This window comes from Melanotaenia boesemani, chromosome 21 (genome assembly GCF_017639745.1).
Source record: "Melanotaenia boesemani isolate fMelBoe1 chromosome 21, fMelBoe1.pri, whole genome shotgun sequence".
NCBI classification, from domain to species: Eukaryota; Metazoa; Chordata; class Actinopteri; order Atheriniformes; family Melanotaeniidae; genus Melanotaenia; species Melanotaenia boesemani.
In genome coordinates, this window is record NC_055702.1 from 19,804,757 (window position 1) to 19,819,472 (window position 14,716).

Here is a 14,716-nt window from a genome sequence, read left to right on the forward strand (position 1 = left end):
ATCACTCCAGGAGGCCTTCTGTCACTGATTTTAAGTCCAGTTCTTGAGTCCTTTGGCATACCTTAGATTTTTGTCACTTTTTTGCTTTTATAAGAAGATTTCAGTACAGCCACCCTGCCATGGAAACCACGTCTGCCATGTCTGATAAGGCTTCAGCCAGCTGGATCAGGTGAAAGTACTGATACATCATTCAGGTCCTGTCAGATCTTTGCTGGATTTTCTTTTCCAGTTTCTCAAGGAAATTATTTTCAGATACTGTTCATCTGCTGTAAATAGTTTTAGAGACCTGACTTCTTTTTATGGTCCTCCATGTGGAGAACTAATTCTTTAAGACCACTTCAAAGGATGACAGAAACCTCTGTAAAGGACTTGAGTGAAACACGGTGCCTTAGAATAAAATTATAAAATGTTATATCTGTTAGGGCTGTTGAAATGGAGATTTCTGGCTTAGAGAGTTAAAACTTCCTTTAAAGACACAGATTAATAAATTCCATACATTGTTACTCTAAACATCAAAAACAAATAAACCATTAAATTTCCCCCAACTGATTAACCTGACTGTTTTTTGCAGCTTTGTTTCCCCTTGAAAGAACACACACACAAGTGCTTGTGGTAAAAAATGAAGGAATAAAAACTGGAAAAACTTTGGATAAATGGCTTTTTAAATAAATACATACATAAATAAATCTTCTCTTGTTCTAAGAAACTCTGCCAGCCACTGCCTATTGTAACACATTAGGCTACTTGTGATTTCAGAGTATCTCAAATACTTGCACTGGGAATTTTCAACGTGACACAAAACGAGGGTGTTCCCACGTATTTCCTAGCAAAACAGAATAGTGGTGTCTGTATTTCGAGGCTTTATCATAATATTTTACAATAAAGCCCACCCCTCTACCACCCTTCTCTCTCTCTCTCTCTCTCTCTCTCTCTCTCTCTCTCTCTCTCTCAGCCCTCGCATTCACTCCCTCCCCTTGTTTTCCTCCTCCTCTCCTTTTTGCTCACCAGGTTCTCCCACCCTCGGCTCTTCTATTCGCTCACTGCGCTCTGCTTCTTGGCGTGGCTTATGTCTCTGCCTATCCTGTGCGTAAGAGCGCACAGATGGACATGTAAACCGACGCGCTCCTGAAAACGCGAAATCGGAGCCCGTAAAAGCCTCTCTGGGAGGACTTGTATGCGCACCTAACAGCAGAGGGACTGCTCAGATTCAGACAAGTTCAGTCCACTGAGATTTTTTTCTTTTTTTCTGGACGCGTTTTTCTTTCTTCGCTTTTTCCCTCCTTTTAAAATCTTGTTTTTATTCAATTTCTCGTTGTTTCGATGGCGACATGTTGGTAAAGATGTTCATCAGCGCAGATGACAGTCCGTTACTGTTGGGGTGTATGTTTCTGGACTTTTCCGCTTATATGGAGCGCGCGCCTTTTCCTTTCTTTCCAAGTCTTTTCGTTTTCGCCTGAAGTTGAACGTGGGGGAGAAAGCATCATGAGAGGCAGATACTTTCTCCTCGGCTTCTTGTTGCTCAAACTTATGGCTCTCGTGTGCAAGGCTGACGGAGAGCCAGGACTTCTTGGGGGATTTGTCATGATCGCCACCTCCAACGGCTCCAGAGAGGAGGAGAGTGTGTCAGAGGAGACACCGCACACTGAGGACAAATGCAGGGGCTACTACGACGTGATGGGCCAGTGGGACCCGCCGTTTATCTGCAAAACGGGCAATTATCTGTACTGCTGCGGCACCTGTGGCTTCCGCTTCTGCTGCTCCTTCAAGCACTCGCGGCTTGACCAGAGCACCTGTAAAAATTATGACACCCCGGTGTGGATGAAGACCGGACAGACTCCCTACAAAAAAATGAACAAGATACACGACAGCACCAAAGACAAGACGAACTTAATTGTTTACATCATTTGTGGAGTTGTAGCCATCATGGCTCTTGTGGGGATTTTCACCAAGCTGGGGTTGGAGAAGGCGCACCGGCCGCAGAGAGAGAACATGTCCAGGTAAGTCCCCCTCCTTTTACTGCGCTTGTTTACAAAGAGACTTGCAGTAGTAGCCACGAGCGCGATGATCTGTAGCACGCAGCGTGAGGTTAATCCAGATGGATGAATATCAGAACTACAAAAGGCGAATTAACATAAAATACAGCGACTCGCTTTGAACGCATCACATATATATATTTACACTGGTTTAGATAACCTATTTATATCATCCTCTGATTCCTATTAACAGTTGTGGTTTGGCAGCTCTCTCCACTCCAGTTTATCTCTCCATTGTGTGTTTTTCTGAGTGGGAATCACTGCTTGCATACACCTAGGTGGAAGTGTGTTTGCAATGATTTCAGCACAATAATAATAATAATAATTTAAAAAACAGCAAATCTCTTTGAGTCTTTGAGAGAGAATTTTCATTTTTCCTCTCAGCCCAAAAGATGGGGCCCAACTGAATAATTCAATTAACTGTACCACAGCTCCTCATGCCTCCACCTCACTCCCTCCTCTCCTTATCTCTTTTCTGTCCAACAGGGCCGTTGCCAGCGTGCTGCAGGGCGGGTGTCCAGGTGAACAGTATCGGGGGGAGGAGGCCCTAGGGATGCATTCCCAGCACTTTGTGCCTAGGGCCACAAACCTCCGTGAGTTTTTGATTATCCTTGGGAGTTTGACATCCCATAAAAAGCTGTTGTGAACTGTGAATGCAACTTAGAGCAGCATATTGAAGTGTAGGAGGGGTGTGTGTCATGTTGAGTGTGTCAGAGTCGGTGGCATTAGTGACGTAGAGGAGACAGTTTAGGGACTCAGGCCCATCAATTCAAGTGGAGGCGCAGATTTTTAGGCAAAAAGTCTTTTTGGTTAAAGTATGTACATACATCCCTGCAGGCATATTTCAAATTAGAACACTGGTTTTGTTTTATCTCACACCAGCTAGATATCCATCCATTTTATAACAGAGAAAGAGGATATCTTCCTGTCTTCTCTGCTGCTTTTCAAATCCAGCCGTTATTCACTGTTTTATTTTAGTTCGTGCCCACATGATATAATGAGAAAGAGAAAAAAGAGGAAAGTGGGAGTGTGTGTGTGTGTGAGTTGGCAATGAAGAGGTGGTGGAGATGTTTGCATGTGGCTCATGTGTAGTGCTTTCTCTGTTTCTTTTTTTTATTTTAAAATTTATTTATTTTTTGTTTGTTTTTTGTTTTTGGGGTTATAATACAAAGAATGCAATCTATTTCTGTTGTGTCCCGTGGGCTGCTAGCTTCTTTGTGTTTTTTAACGCCGAAGATCAAACAGATGAATACACACAAATGTGCATGCACACACACATATGTGTACAGACAGACACAATACCGGAAGCATGCAACATCCAGATTCCTTCAAAGTTGCATCATCAGCCTGTATTTTTTTGTGCCAAAACAATAACAGATTTGTGTTGTTCATCATAAACAGTGCTACACAGACAAAGAGAACAGTCTCTCCCTTATTTTTGGTCTTATATGTATGAAGGTGTGTATGAATGGCATCCGGTGTTGTTCCAGTTGAAATACTACCACATCAAAAAGACAAATTTGACCTCTTTAAGTTTGTTTTCTGAGTTTTAAACTGGCTTGTTCATGAAAACTAAACATATTTCGTTGTTGGATGTGAGGGTGCGACAGTGTAGTGGTGCTGATAATAACTTCCCCCACCTGAGTGCAATTCCCTAAAAATGTAACATTGGCTTTAGTAGAAAACGTTTTTAACATACATTTTAAATGAGTCATACAGTATGTATTTCGGATTAAAATAGGCTGAATAAATTAATGTACTTAACCTTTTAGGAGCTGAGGTTCCTCAAATTGGGGGAAGTTGAGAACGGATAGTGCCAAATTAACTGTACCAAAATGGCGATTCTGGAGACCTGACATGAAATGTCTCTATTTTATTCTGCTCTTTTTTTTTTTTTTTTAGCAGAATTGGACTTTACAGAGATAATGTTCACATAATGTACTATGATTTGATAGAGGTTTAAAGCTACAGCTTCATTATTTCAAACATGTTAACTACAGATCTTAACAAATCTCCCTTTACTGACAAAAAAAGTGTTCAAATAGACCTTGTAGATGCAGAGATATTATATATATATATAATTTCAGTTGTTTTTTAAAGTACTTGTTAAAATTTGAGTGACTGATTAGTAATATGACACACAACAAGGATTCAGTGAGAGCTAATGAATCTGAATGTTATGCCAATTTTCCAGCCATATTAACTAAAATAAGAACAGTATCTCTTATTTAGTTGTCTTCTTATTATTGTTCCTTGCTGTTATTATGAATCAAACTGAAGTATTTAGGAAGAATGAAATGCAAAAAAATGCATCTTATGTCACCCAGGATGACCTCTACCTCCAAACCTCGTTGTGTGAGAAAAGCAGTTCTCATTAGATGTTTTTGCTCACCATTTTCATTTTTATATCAGCAATAATCCACCTTCTTATAGACATAGAAACAGTTTATCTTCTATAATTTTTTTAAATTATTTTTAATTTATTCAGTGTCACGTGACTGTTCTCAAGTCAGGTATCTTTCATGCCTTCATGTTTAAAGGTATATTAACAACTGATAACAGAAAACTGTGTATTTTTTGTTTTTATTGGCATCCCCATTAAAATTGAACAGGCAGCTGTTGTACCCCGCAGAGTTTGGTGGGGATACGTTGGTTTAGGAAAGACCACCCCACACCAAGTTTCTGCTGCAAACCCAGTGAAAGAACAGCTTGCATAATATTGAAATAATAATATGTGTTGAAAAAAAAAAACGAGATTTTGTGAAACATTACCTCTATTTAACAAAACTTTGATCACATTTAGTTTTTTAACCTCTTTAGTAATGGTGAAGTCAGGATCTTTTCAAAGATTCAGCTCTTTCGGCTTTCAAATAGCTCTTCATTTCTGAATATAAGTCCTTGCTCAAGACCCACTTCTTTCCACTGGTTTCGAACATAGTTGAGCTTGACATTTCCTTGCTTTTACTTTTTACTCCGGTCTTAAGTCATCTGTTATTTACTGATTTTTATCATTACTGTTTTACTGTATTTACTGTGTTGTGTTTTATGTTGTAGATGTTTTATTGTTCAGCACTTTGGGCAAATGGGGTTGCAATAAATGTGCTATTTAAATATACTTGAACTTCCTTTAATGTCACTCAGAGCTTTTATTTAGCCTAATTTAGCAATTATGAATGGTGTGTATGCTGCTTAGCATTTTTTATTAATTTTTTTCATAAAAAATGGCCTGTAACATGGTGGTATGAGGCTCATCTTTCCTTACATGGGATTGGCCAAAAGTTAGCCAATCAAAATAAAGTCCCATCCATCAAACTTTTTGGGTCTTCTTGATGGGAATCAGCTCTTCTCGTTCACTACAAAGAGTCTGCTCGTTCGTGAACGACACATCACTAAATCTCACGTACAGCAAGATTTATTGAGTTAATTTAAGTTGTACAAGCTCAAATCGTTCCAGTTGACTCAAGTTTCTAAAACTGTTTTTCTTTTCTTTTGAGGCACCAAGTTTGCTTTTTTCTTTTTTTCTCTTCTTTCTAATTTTTTTGTTAGAGTTTACAAAGTTTGTAGTTTTCCATGTGGAAATGTTGCATGATTCACACGGTCACGGTCGAATCAGGAAGTACATGTACCTGTAAATAAGTGGTTGGGAGAGAAAGAAGAGTTGAGATTCTACTGCTGTTTGTGAGAATGAGATGATATTGCAGTCTTACAACAGCTCCCCTGGCTAACGACAAGGTGACATAACCCTACTCAGCATGAAGCACTACACCCACATACTCCATCAAACTCATAAAGAGAGCGTGTTGCATGAAACAGGGGAAAAAAGATGGATTTTCTTTTCTTTTTTTTTTTAAAAAAAGAGGTGGAGGCGGGCTGCCTTGAAAAGAGATAAATGAAATGACACATTCAGGTGGTGAAAGGGTCCACTCAAGCCTTATGTTTTTTTCTCCTCACAGCGGGAGAGTTGCGATAGTGGCGTGGCCTCTCACCTAAAGTGGCCACGAGGACGCGGCTATGAAATAGTGATTTTTGTTAGTAACGTGGAGCCTGCTCCTTTCAACCCTGTACTCCTCAGGTTTGTGTGTAATCATGTGGAATGTCATTAACCTCCGTGTTCTGGCGGGAACGTCCTAGACGAACATCTGATTGGGTCCCTCTGTCAGCGGCGGAGGCCATTTATCACCCTTGTTGGAGAACAGAAGAATTAGATATGGATTTGCTGGATGTTGTTCTTATTTGTAGTGATTAACAGAAGGTAAATAGACTCAAAAGGGCGAGGTGGTCTTTCATTAAGAGTGAAACTGTGAATACAAAGGACAGATGGTGGGAGGTAGAGGAAGAGTGAGTAGAGCAGTAATTACAATGTAAAGATAATTGCTTGGTTTAAAAGGGTTAGTTGGGCACATGCTTGTGCACACAACGGAAGTCTGTACAGATATAGTGCAGGGTTGTGTTTGAAAATCTATTTTTAGTGCAAACCTTATTGACTGTAGCTTATGGTCAGATTGCCCTATTAGTGACATCAGTGAATCTGCTCTGGCGGGCCTTGGCATCCTGTATAGGGAAACTAATTCCTTTGAGTTAGGCTGCTGTTTTTCTCTTATAACCACTGCTTCTTCATTTATAGGCTTCCACTGCAAGTCTATTATTTGTTGTAGGTGTTCAGAGAAGTAAGCAAAACGACATTCGTAATTCATCCTGTATCTGTTTAATGATAATTCTTATTATCAGGTGAGAAGTAAACAGTACTGATAAATATCCCACCAGGTCTGTGATGTGATTGTCAGGGACTCCTCATGTGCCTCCAGCCATGCCCCTCTTACAAGCCACTGCATATTTAAAAATGAAAACTTGGTTTGCAGTGTAAACCAGAGCCAGCCATTCTGCAAATTCCCCCAGCTGGGAAGGCTCGCAGACTTTCATGTGATGACAGAGACTTTGTTTGAATCCTTAAAAAACGGCTGAAAAATCCAGCTTCTCTTTGCTTTTCGGCATCAAAGGGAGGACGAGACAAAGACGAAATGAAGGAGGAAGAGTTGGAATGGGGAACAAGGAGCGTCATATAATCTCTCTGGCAACTTCCAGAATGCATACAGTGATCATTCTGGAAGGATAGGGCTTTATATGTGTCATATGTTGCATATGAATGCTTTGCTCCACTATGGGTTTTCATCACGATGTCTTAAAACATCTCAAGCCATTACTGTTTAAATCAAGGTGACTTTTATTAAAGTTTTTAGGCACAATGAACCAGAGGCCTCCTCCTTCAGACTAATTGACAATCCTTTCTGTATTTACTGCATAATCTAATTATTATGTTAGCTGTGAAATTTAATAGGAAAGAAGTAGTTATCCTCGATTTACTGCACTAAACACGTCCTCCAGACCAATAATGTGCTTCTATGTTCTGTAACTGTCATTTTGGGTATCATACTAAAGAGCTTTATGTGGGCAGCTCTATTAGTTTTATGAAGACTAAACACACACTCACTCATACACATTACTTTATATTCATGCCTCAGTTCAACAGTTGCAGACTTAATTACCTCCACAGTTGTTAGAATCTTTATCTAAACACTCAGAGATGGGAAGGATGAAATTTTAATAGGTAATTGCTTCTGAGATTGCACAAGATTGAGAAAAGGCTCTGTCTGCAAAATACCCTGCTCCGCCTTGTAACTGTGTGTGTGTGCATGAGCGTTTGAATGAGTCAATGAAAGCGTGTGCATGCGCGCAGTGAGTGTGCACTGGGTAAATGTCTTTTTCTGAGCAGTGCAGTCCTGTCAAAAGATGTTGTACATCTCCTTCGTTAAAAGTAGGTGACTGTGTGACCTTGTCTTCCCAGCTGTCATCCGAGCCTTCAGCATGTCACATCTGATTGCTGAGTGTCAGAGCAGAGAGTGAAGCTGCAGCTCATGAATCTACAGTCGGGCTGAGGAAACAAGGAAAAAGTCTGTGAAAGAGAAAATGACAGTGCTGTAGGTAGTTATCTGTGAGGCTTCACTTTGTGTTTGAAGCTGTTATTCTGTCCTTGTGTTCAAACAAGAAAGACGAGCGTGACTGAGGTTCTATCCCTGACTTTTTCTTTTAGACTCAAAGCCTGTTGGAGGGACTTCTACTACATCTACAGCTAGTTATTTTCTTATCTGCTGCGAAATTGTTTTTGGTGTTTGTGATTTTGGTTTCGTTATGATGATAAAACACTCTGAACTACCTGTCTGGTGTTGCATAGCCCCCTGTGCTGCCAAAACATCTCTGACTTTGCAGTGCATGTACACCTGATCTCTAGGGTGCGGTCCTGTGATCTTTGGGTCCTCGGTTGTGGTATCAGTGGATCAGGCTTGTATCAAAGCGTCCTGCAGATGCTCAGTCAGATTGATCTGGGGAATATCACACTAAAGCTTGTAGTATTGGATATGCCAATCCAGCACTGGATCACCAATAGCAGGGCTGCACAATATTAGAAAAACACCTGATATGCAATAGCATTGTTAAATATTCAAATAAATATTTCTATACATGGTGCTAATCCCAGGTGTATTAAAGAGATCTGCATTGTTTCAGCACCTGTGCATGCTATTTGTAGGAAAGCAGACTGCTTCTATAAGGGGTGCAGTCCTAATTAGTACACCATGACTTTCATATTTTATATTAAAATGTCATAAATATTGTTATTTCTGCGATAATGGTAATTTTTTTATTTATCGGGCAGCCCTTCCCAATAGTATCATGACAACCACACACCTCAATCAGTTCAGCTTTACCAGGGAAAGTACATTGGTGTGAGATTCTTTAAAGTAGTTTTAAGAGGTAGCCACACCAAAACTGACAACCATGAATGCTCACGCTCACACTAACAGCCTAGTTCATCCAGTTGCAATCCGGGAGGAATGAAGAACATATGGAGAAAGCCCAAGGAGCCTCGGGGAGAATGAGCAAACTGCATTCAGAGGCCAGAGTCGACCAGCAAGCTCAGATCCAGAACCTTCTGTCTGTGAGGTGCAATAGTAGAAAATTAACTAAAAGTCTAAAAGTGACGTAAAGGTGCGAAAACAACAATCTCACATTAGATTTAAAGCTAATTATCCAAGGTGATGGTATGTTACCTCCATCATTGTACATCTCCAAAGGTGGACCTTTTATTGCCATTTCAGGAAGCAGTAATTCAAGCTTTAAGACTGAAATAATATAATCCCTTTGTGCTACCCATCAAAGAAGAAGAGTCACTTATGAAATAATAAATCATTAAGTTGCAAAAACTACTGTCACTGTGAGTGTTTTTGAGTGTACGGGTACATGTCATGCTTAGAAATGTCTTCCATGATACAAGGTTGCCTCATAAGACCCTGGTGATTTAATCAGTTTGAAAACTTCCTAAATCTAGTCTTTCTGAGTCATTTGGAGCCTCACTACCAGATTAAATCCAGCTACAGGGAGCAATAAAGCAAAAAAAAAAATAAAAAAACAGTGAGGTACTGGCTGCAATTCTCAGAAAGCACAGAAGTGTCTCCTCCTCCTCTCCAGGGCCTCATTCCTGCACCCTTTCTCTGACTAATTATCTTAACGTGGGGCTCTCGGCTGCTCTGGGACACCATTAGACTCCTTCTTATTAGGGCTCTGGGGCCACACAACCAGCGAGCGCTAAACAACTGTACTACTCAGTGTAGGCGCACAGGGATGCTAGTCAAAGAGGTGTCAACACAGCCAGAGGAGAGAGGGAGACCAGGACTCAGAGGGGCAGAAGAAAGACAAAGGTGCTTAGAAAAAGAATGTTTTAACCTCTTTACTGAAATCTTGCAAAAAGCTGTAACAGGTTACCTTGAACTGCTACCTGTTAGCATACAATTTGGCTTTAAAGTAAGGAGTGTTTTTATGGGGAGTGAGTGGCTACTAATGCACGTTGCCCACTCTTTCCTGTGCTCATTGTTGTAGCATCTTCAAGTGTGTAATTTTCTACCTATTCATCGTGGCGTAGGCTAATAAAAGAAGCACTGGGGATGGAAAATATCTTAACTTCTAATCACCCCTCCTCAGGAATATTAATCAGTTCATTTACTCCCAGGAAGTCTTGCATTTGACAGGTAATTATTTCTGTGGCTGTGCGTGCACATGTTCATGTCTGTGTTCACCTACATGGCTCATGATATAAGCCCACGCCTGTGCACACATGTATGTCATAAACCGCGGTGCTCTTCAGTCATATCATGAGTGCAATGAGGAATATTATATCCATCCATCTTCATCTATTTCAGGCTCATTTATATTTGACTATCAGTAATGATATAGCACTCACAGGCAGTCATGGGATAAGCGCACAGACTTCCCATCTGCATGTTTGAACAGGTGGTTATCAACACTGGTTTCTAATTAACTGCCACAATAACCCTTAATCAATTAATCGAATTAATGAGTTGAGCCCTTTGTAAATATTAGGATATTTTCTGCAGTTCACTTCCAAAAGGGTCTTGGATCAGTGTTTAATGGTACATTTGTCAATGTAGCCATGTAACTTTTAGAAAAAACGTCCACAGTAAAGCAAGTTGATTCTCATAGTGGCATTGTAAGTGTATTAAGGCCCCCTAACATGTAAATGTGTAAACACTGTGTAATATGCTTTGTTAAATCCCCTGTAATCTGCAGCTATTTTGCCTAGTTTTCCCTTTATCTCTGTTTTATAATAGCAAAGTAAAGCTCTGCTCTTGTGTATTGCAGGCATATTGTACCCACGTTTTCCTGCTGTGTTTTGAAGGTCTCTGTAGAAATCACTAGAATACAAAAATTAATATTTAGAGCAAAATTATCTTTATTTTCATCTCCAGCTTTTCTTTTTCAAGATACCAAAAAATTAAAGAACCTGAGGTATCACAGCTTATAAAGACATTGTTTACAGTTTCAGTTCTCAACTGATGCATCTTTATTTTTTTTATTTTCAAGCTCACACCTCTTAGTTACCTCGTTGTGGATTTTAAGGTGAGTTCATTATTTTTCTGCTGGAGAAGCTTCCTCCTGTCATCTACAAACAATGTGATGTTTTCTTATTGAATTAGCTGGTATTTAACTAAATCTGAAATTGCTTTTTGAAGCTCTGAAAAAGAAACCAGTTAAGTTTCTATTGCACGGTATTGATCCATGCTGCACAGTATTGCAAGACAGTGGCAGAATCAGCTACTTTGCATGCAGTTGTAATTAAGTATGAGAAGCAGTTGTCTAAACTGGTATGAAACAAAACAGCAGCTGCAGTGGATGTCCCCAAGTGCAGACATTGTGATGTTTTCCTCTAGTAGTTAACTGAATCTGAAATGATCTTTTTAAAGCTGCAAAAACGAAACCAGTTTTGTTTCTTATGGATGTTTGGAAGTGAATATGCTTAAGCAGTAGTTGTATAAACTGGAATTAAATATGAGGAAAAATAAAATGACTACGATTGTGGTGGATGTCACCAAGGGTAAAAACTGAAAGCGCTCTTCTCATGAGTTATTTTTATTTCCAAAAATATCTGGGATGTTGAATCGTATCTCATTCACAAGATTACTGTTTTCCAGTTTAGACTGAAAACAGCTGGCTTTAATCTTTGCAAGGTCATATGCAATTCACAGTCATTTCCATTTCCCCTATTGTGCATCAGATCTTTAAAACAGGCAACAGCCACCTCAATTAAGCTTTAAATTAAATCTCAATTAAAAAAATATGCTTATTGATGGAAATATTTTCTATTTTTAAATTTCTCATTCTCCTTTTCTTTTTCCCCCACATCTTCTAAATGTAAATAAATTAATAAATAAATAAAACAGGAATAGAAACCTGCCATGGGAAATGTTTTTAGCTGCAACAAGAACCCAAAGCATGATCGACCCTCGTCTCTGCTCTAACCACCTCTAACCACCAACCACATTATAAATAACACTTGAGAAATCAAATGCAATTTATCATACATATATTTCCCATTTTAAAGAAAATGTCTAAATTTCCATTCTTATTATGGAGTTAGATGCTCGTGCAGGGAATTCTACCATGCATCATGTGGAAACATCCAACTTCTCCCATTAGCACTCAAATAGTGTAACAATTATGACTCTTCGGATGGAAAAAAAACTCCCATCTTCTTTTCAGTTTATTTGGCAGGTGTGAAAACCACTGATTTGTGTCTTCTAATATTTACAGCGTTGCAGAAGCTGAGCTGTCCACTCACTTCTCTGTGTGTATACCCTGAAAGTCTTGGCTTTCAAAGAGAACAGTCTGTTTTAGATGAACCTGCCAAAGCAGCAGATCTCTTTCCATGTTCTGAAACTACTGATGGCCCTTTTCCTCTCTTTTTCTCATGTACACACATGCATATGGACACCAAACAGCACCCACACGTGTACAGTCTCCATACACACACGGAAATTCTGTTCCAGGCCGGTGCAGCCTAGGGGCAGCAGGCAGATTTGCTTGGCTAGCTGACTGATGCCACCAGCATCACAGGCAGGGAAAGCTCATGCTGAGAGAGCACATTTGTGACCACCCCCCCTCAAGCATAATCAACCCTCATCCCCTACTACACACACACATATATGTATATGAATCACCAAACTCAGGGCAGCAGTCTTTGGAGAGTGAGCTCCACCTGCTTCTCTCTCTTTTGCCTGCAGGCTTCAGTATGGCCTGGCTCGCTCACCACCTTGCCCCGAGGAGGTCAGGACATATTGGCTGCTTTCCCTTCGCTCACCCTCCCACCCTCATATGTGCATATGGACGCTCACAAACAGTAAAAGACACTGTCATAGACAGACTTACAGCACCCGGTACCTCTGCCAGCCCTTCTAACTTGACCATCACTGGCCCATGGAACAGGGACATGTGGCTGGGCGAAATAATGCGTCACCATGCCGGGCTTTCGCTCTGACAGATCTTGTGCCTGTCTGTAAATTACCAGCTGGGAATGGCTCACCAAAACAGAGAAGGGCTTTCGTTTTGCGCCAGTTCTGATTGCAGCAAATGCACTCCTCTCAGCTACGCTCAGCTTCTGTTGCCTTTTTGTCTTTGTATTTTTTTCTTCTCGTGGTAGTAGTTCTACTCTAGATTTTATTGTAGACTTATTGTAGATGAGACTTAGTGTGTGTTTCTGTCAAAGGATTTATGGTACATGAGTGCAACAAGGTTGGCATGCTCAGAAAAACTTGTGAAAATCCTTACATTTATAAATTTGTATTTCATAACTGCAAATGAGAAAAGTCTATGTTTGTGCAAATGTTTGTTTTGGAGGACTTAAACTACAAGGTTAAACTGTTATTTTTTTCTTCTTTCAGGAAAAGGTCAGATGTAGTTTTTTATCTATTTTTCTTTACTTATATTGTCCATCCAAACACAAAACCAAAACTGTGTCAGTGTCAAACTAAAGAGCCACGAAGAGCAAACTGAGTGAATACATCTAAAGCAAAGGTCTGAGCATAAAAAGTGGCTCTGTGTTGTCTTGGTCTTTCATTTGAAACAGTTAAAAAAGAAATAGAGACCAAAAATAAATAAAAATATTTTAATTCTTTACTGAATTGAATTGAATGATTAAACAGATATAGCGCATAATACATGTATAGTTTCAAACCCAGTGAGACAGTCCCTGGTTGCCTGGCAACCTCACTGGTGAGATTGCATAGCTCTGTAAAACAACAGATAGATGTTTTATTGCTTATAAAAACACAATATTTAATCAGTGTATTAATGAGAGCCTAAGGTGTTGACAAATGGATGGTTTCCTTACTGGAAGCATTTTTTCCTACTGCCCTACTATTTATTCACTTTTTAAAATCGTTACTAACAATTCTGAGCATCCATATAAGCTTGATAGACCAGTGTTATTGTATAAACCCTATTTCCAGAAAATTTGGGAAGTTTGGAAATGTAACAAAATTAATTATTTTGTTTGACCCTTTATTTAAAGCAGCACTTCTGAACTTCGGCTGCTTTTTACGTTTCTGCCTCACCTAATGAAGGCTTCTTGCTGCAGCTGATAGTGTCCTCCCAGGTTTCTTTGCTGAATTGTTGCAGTTTTCCAAAAGGAATGTCTGTCCATTCGTGCTTAATACATGATTTCGGTCTAGTTCAAGAATCAGACACTCCGGATCTCTTGGGCCAGTTTCCTGCAGGTTTTAGATGCTTCCCTGCTCCAACACACCTGACTCAAATTAATGGGTCATTAAGAAGCTTGTTCTGAACTTAACAAGCTGTTGAAGAACCATTTAATTTGAATCAGGTTTGTTGTAGCAGGGAAACATCTAAAATAATATTATTATTATTATTATTATCTTCCATTTAATTATTATGCTACAATATTACAAATTTCCTCTGGGATAAATAAGTGTTTTCAATTTCATTTCATTTCATTCATTTAGCTCTCAGATTTTTTTATATACACCTGTGCATCAGAGGTGTCACCACACACTGGCTTTTACACCTTTTGCAGTCAACAGCCTGCACTTGGACTTTCTCATGTTTGGCATGTAGAACCAGATGACTGTTTCCCCAAAAGCAGCTGCAACATGGGTCATCTGATCACTGAGCATCTGTCTACTGGTTTTCTGTTGATGTATGATTTCCTGCTTGTGTGTAACAGCTTTAGGCCACATTTCTGGATGCAGTAGTGGACTGTGTTGAGTGAAATTGTTTTTCCAAGGAACATCAGAACCAATGTGACAATACTGATCATGGTG

At 39.6% G+C, this 14,716-nt stretch overlaps 1 protein-coding gene across 1 annotated transcript in view; it reads left to right on the plus strand.

Moving 5' to 3' along the window:
* Positions 1–1,102: 1,102 nt before the first annotated feature.
* The window catches only part of shisa9a (shisa family member 9a), a 60,295-nt gene continuing 46,681 nt past the window's right edge, over positions 1,103–14,716 (plus strand). The window contains exons 1-2 of the mRNA XM_041973907.1: positions 1,103–1,997; positions 2,520–2,626. Of these exons, the coding sequence (XP_041829841.1) occupies positions 1,357–1,997; positions 2,520–2,626 (748 nt within the window). The 5' untranslated portion in view covers positions 1,103–1,356. The remainder of the gene's footprint in view (positions 1,998–2,519; positions 2,627–14,716) is intronic.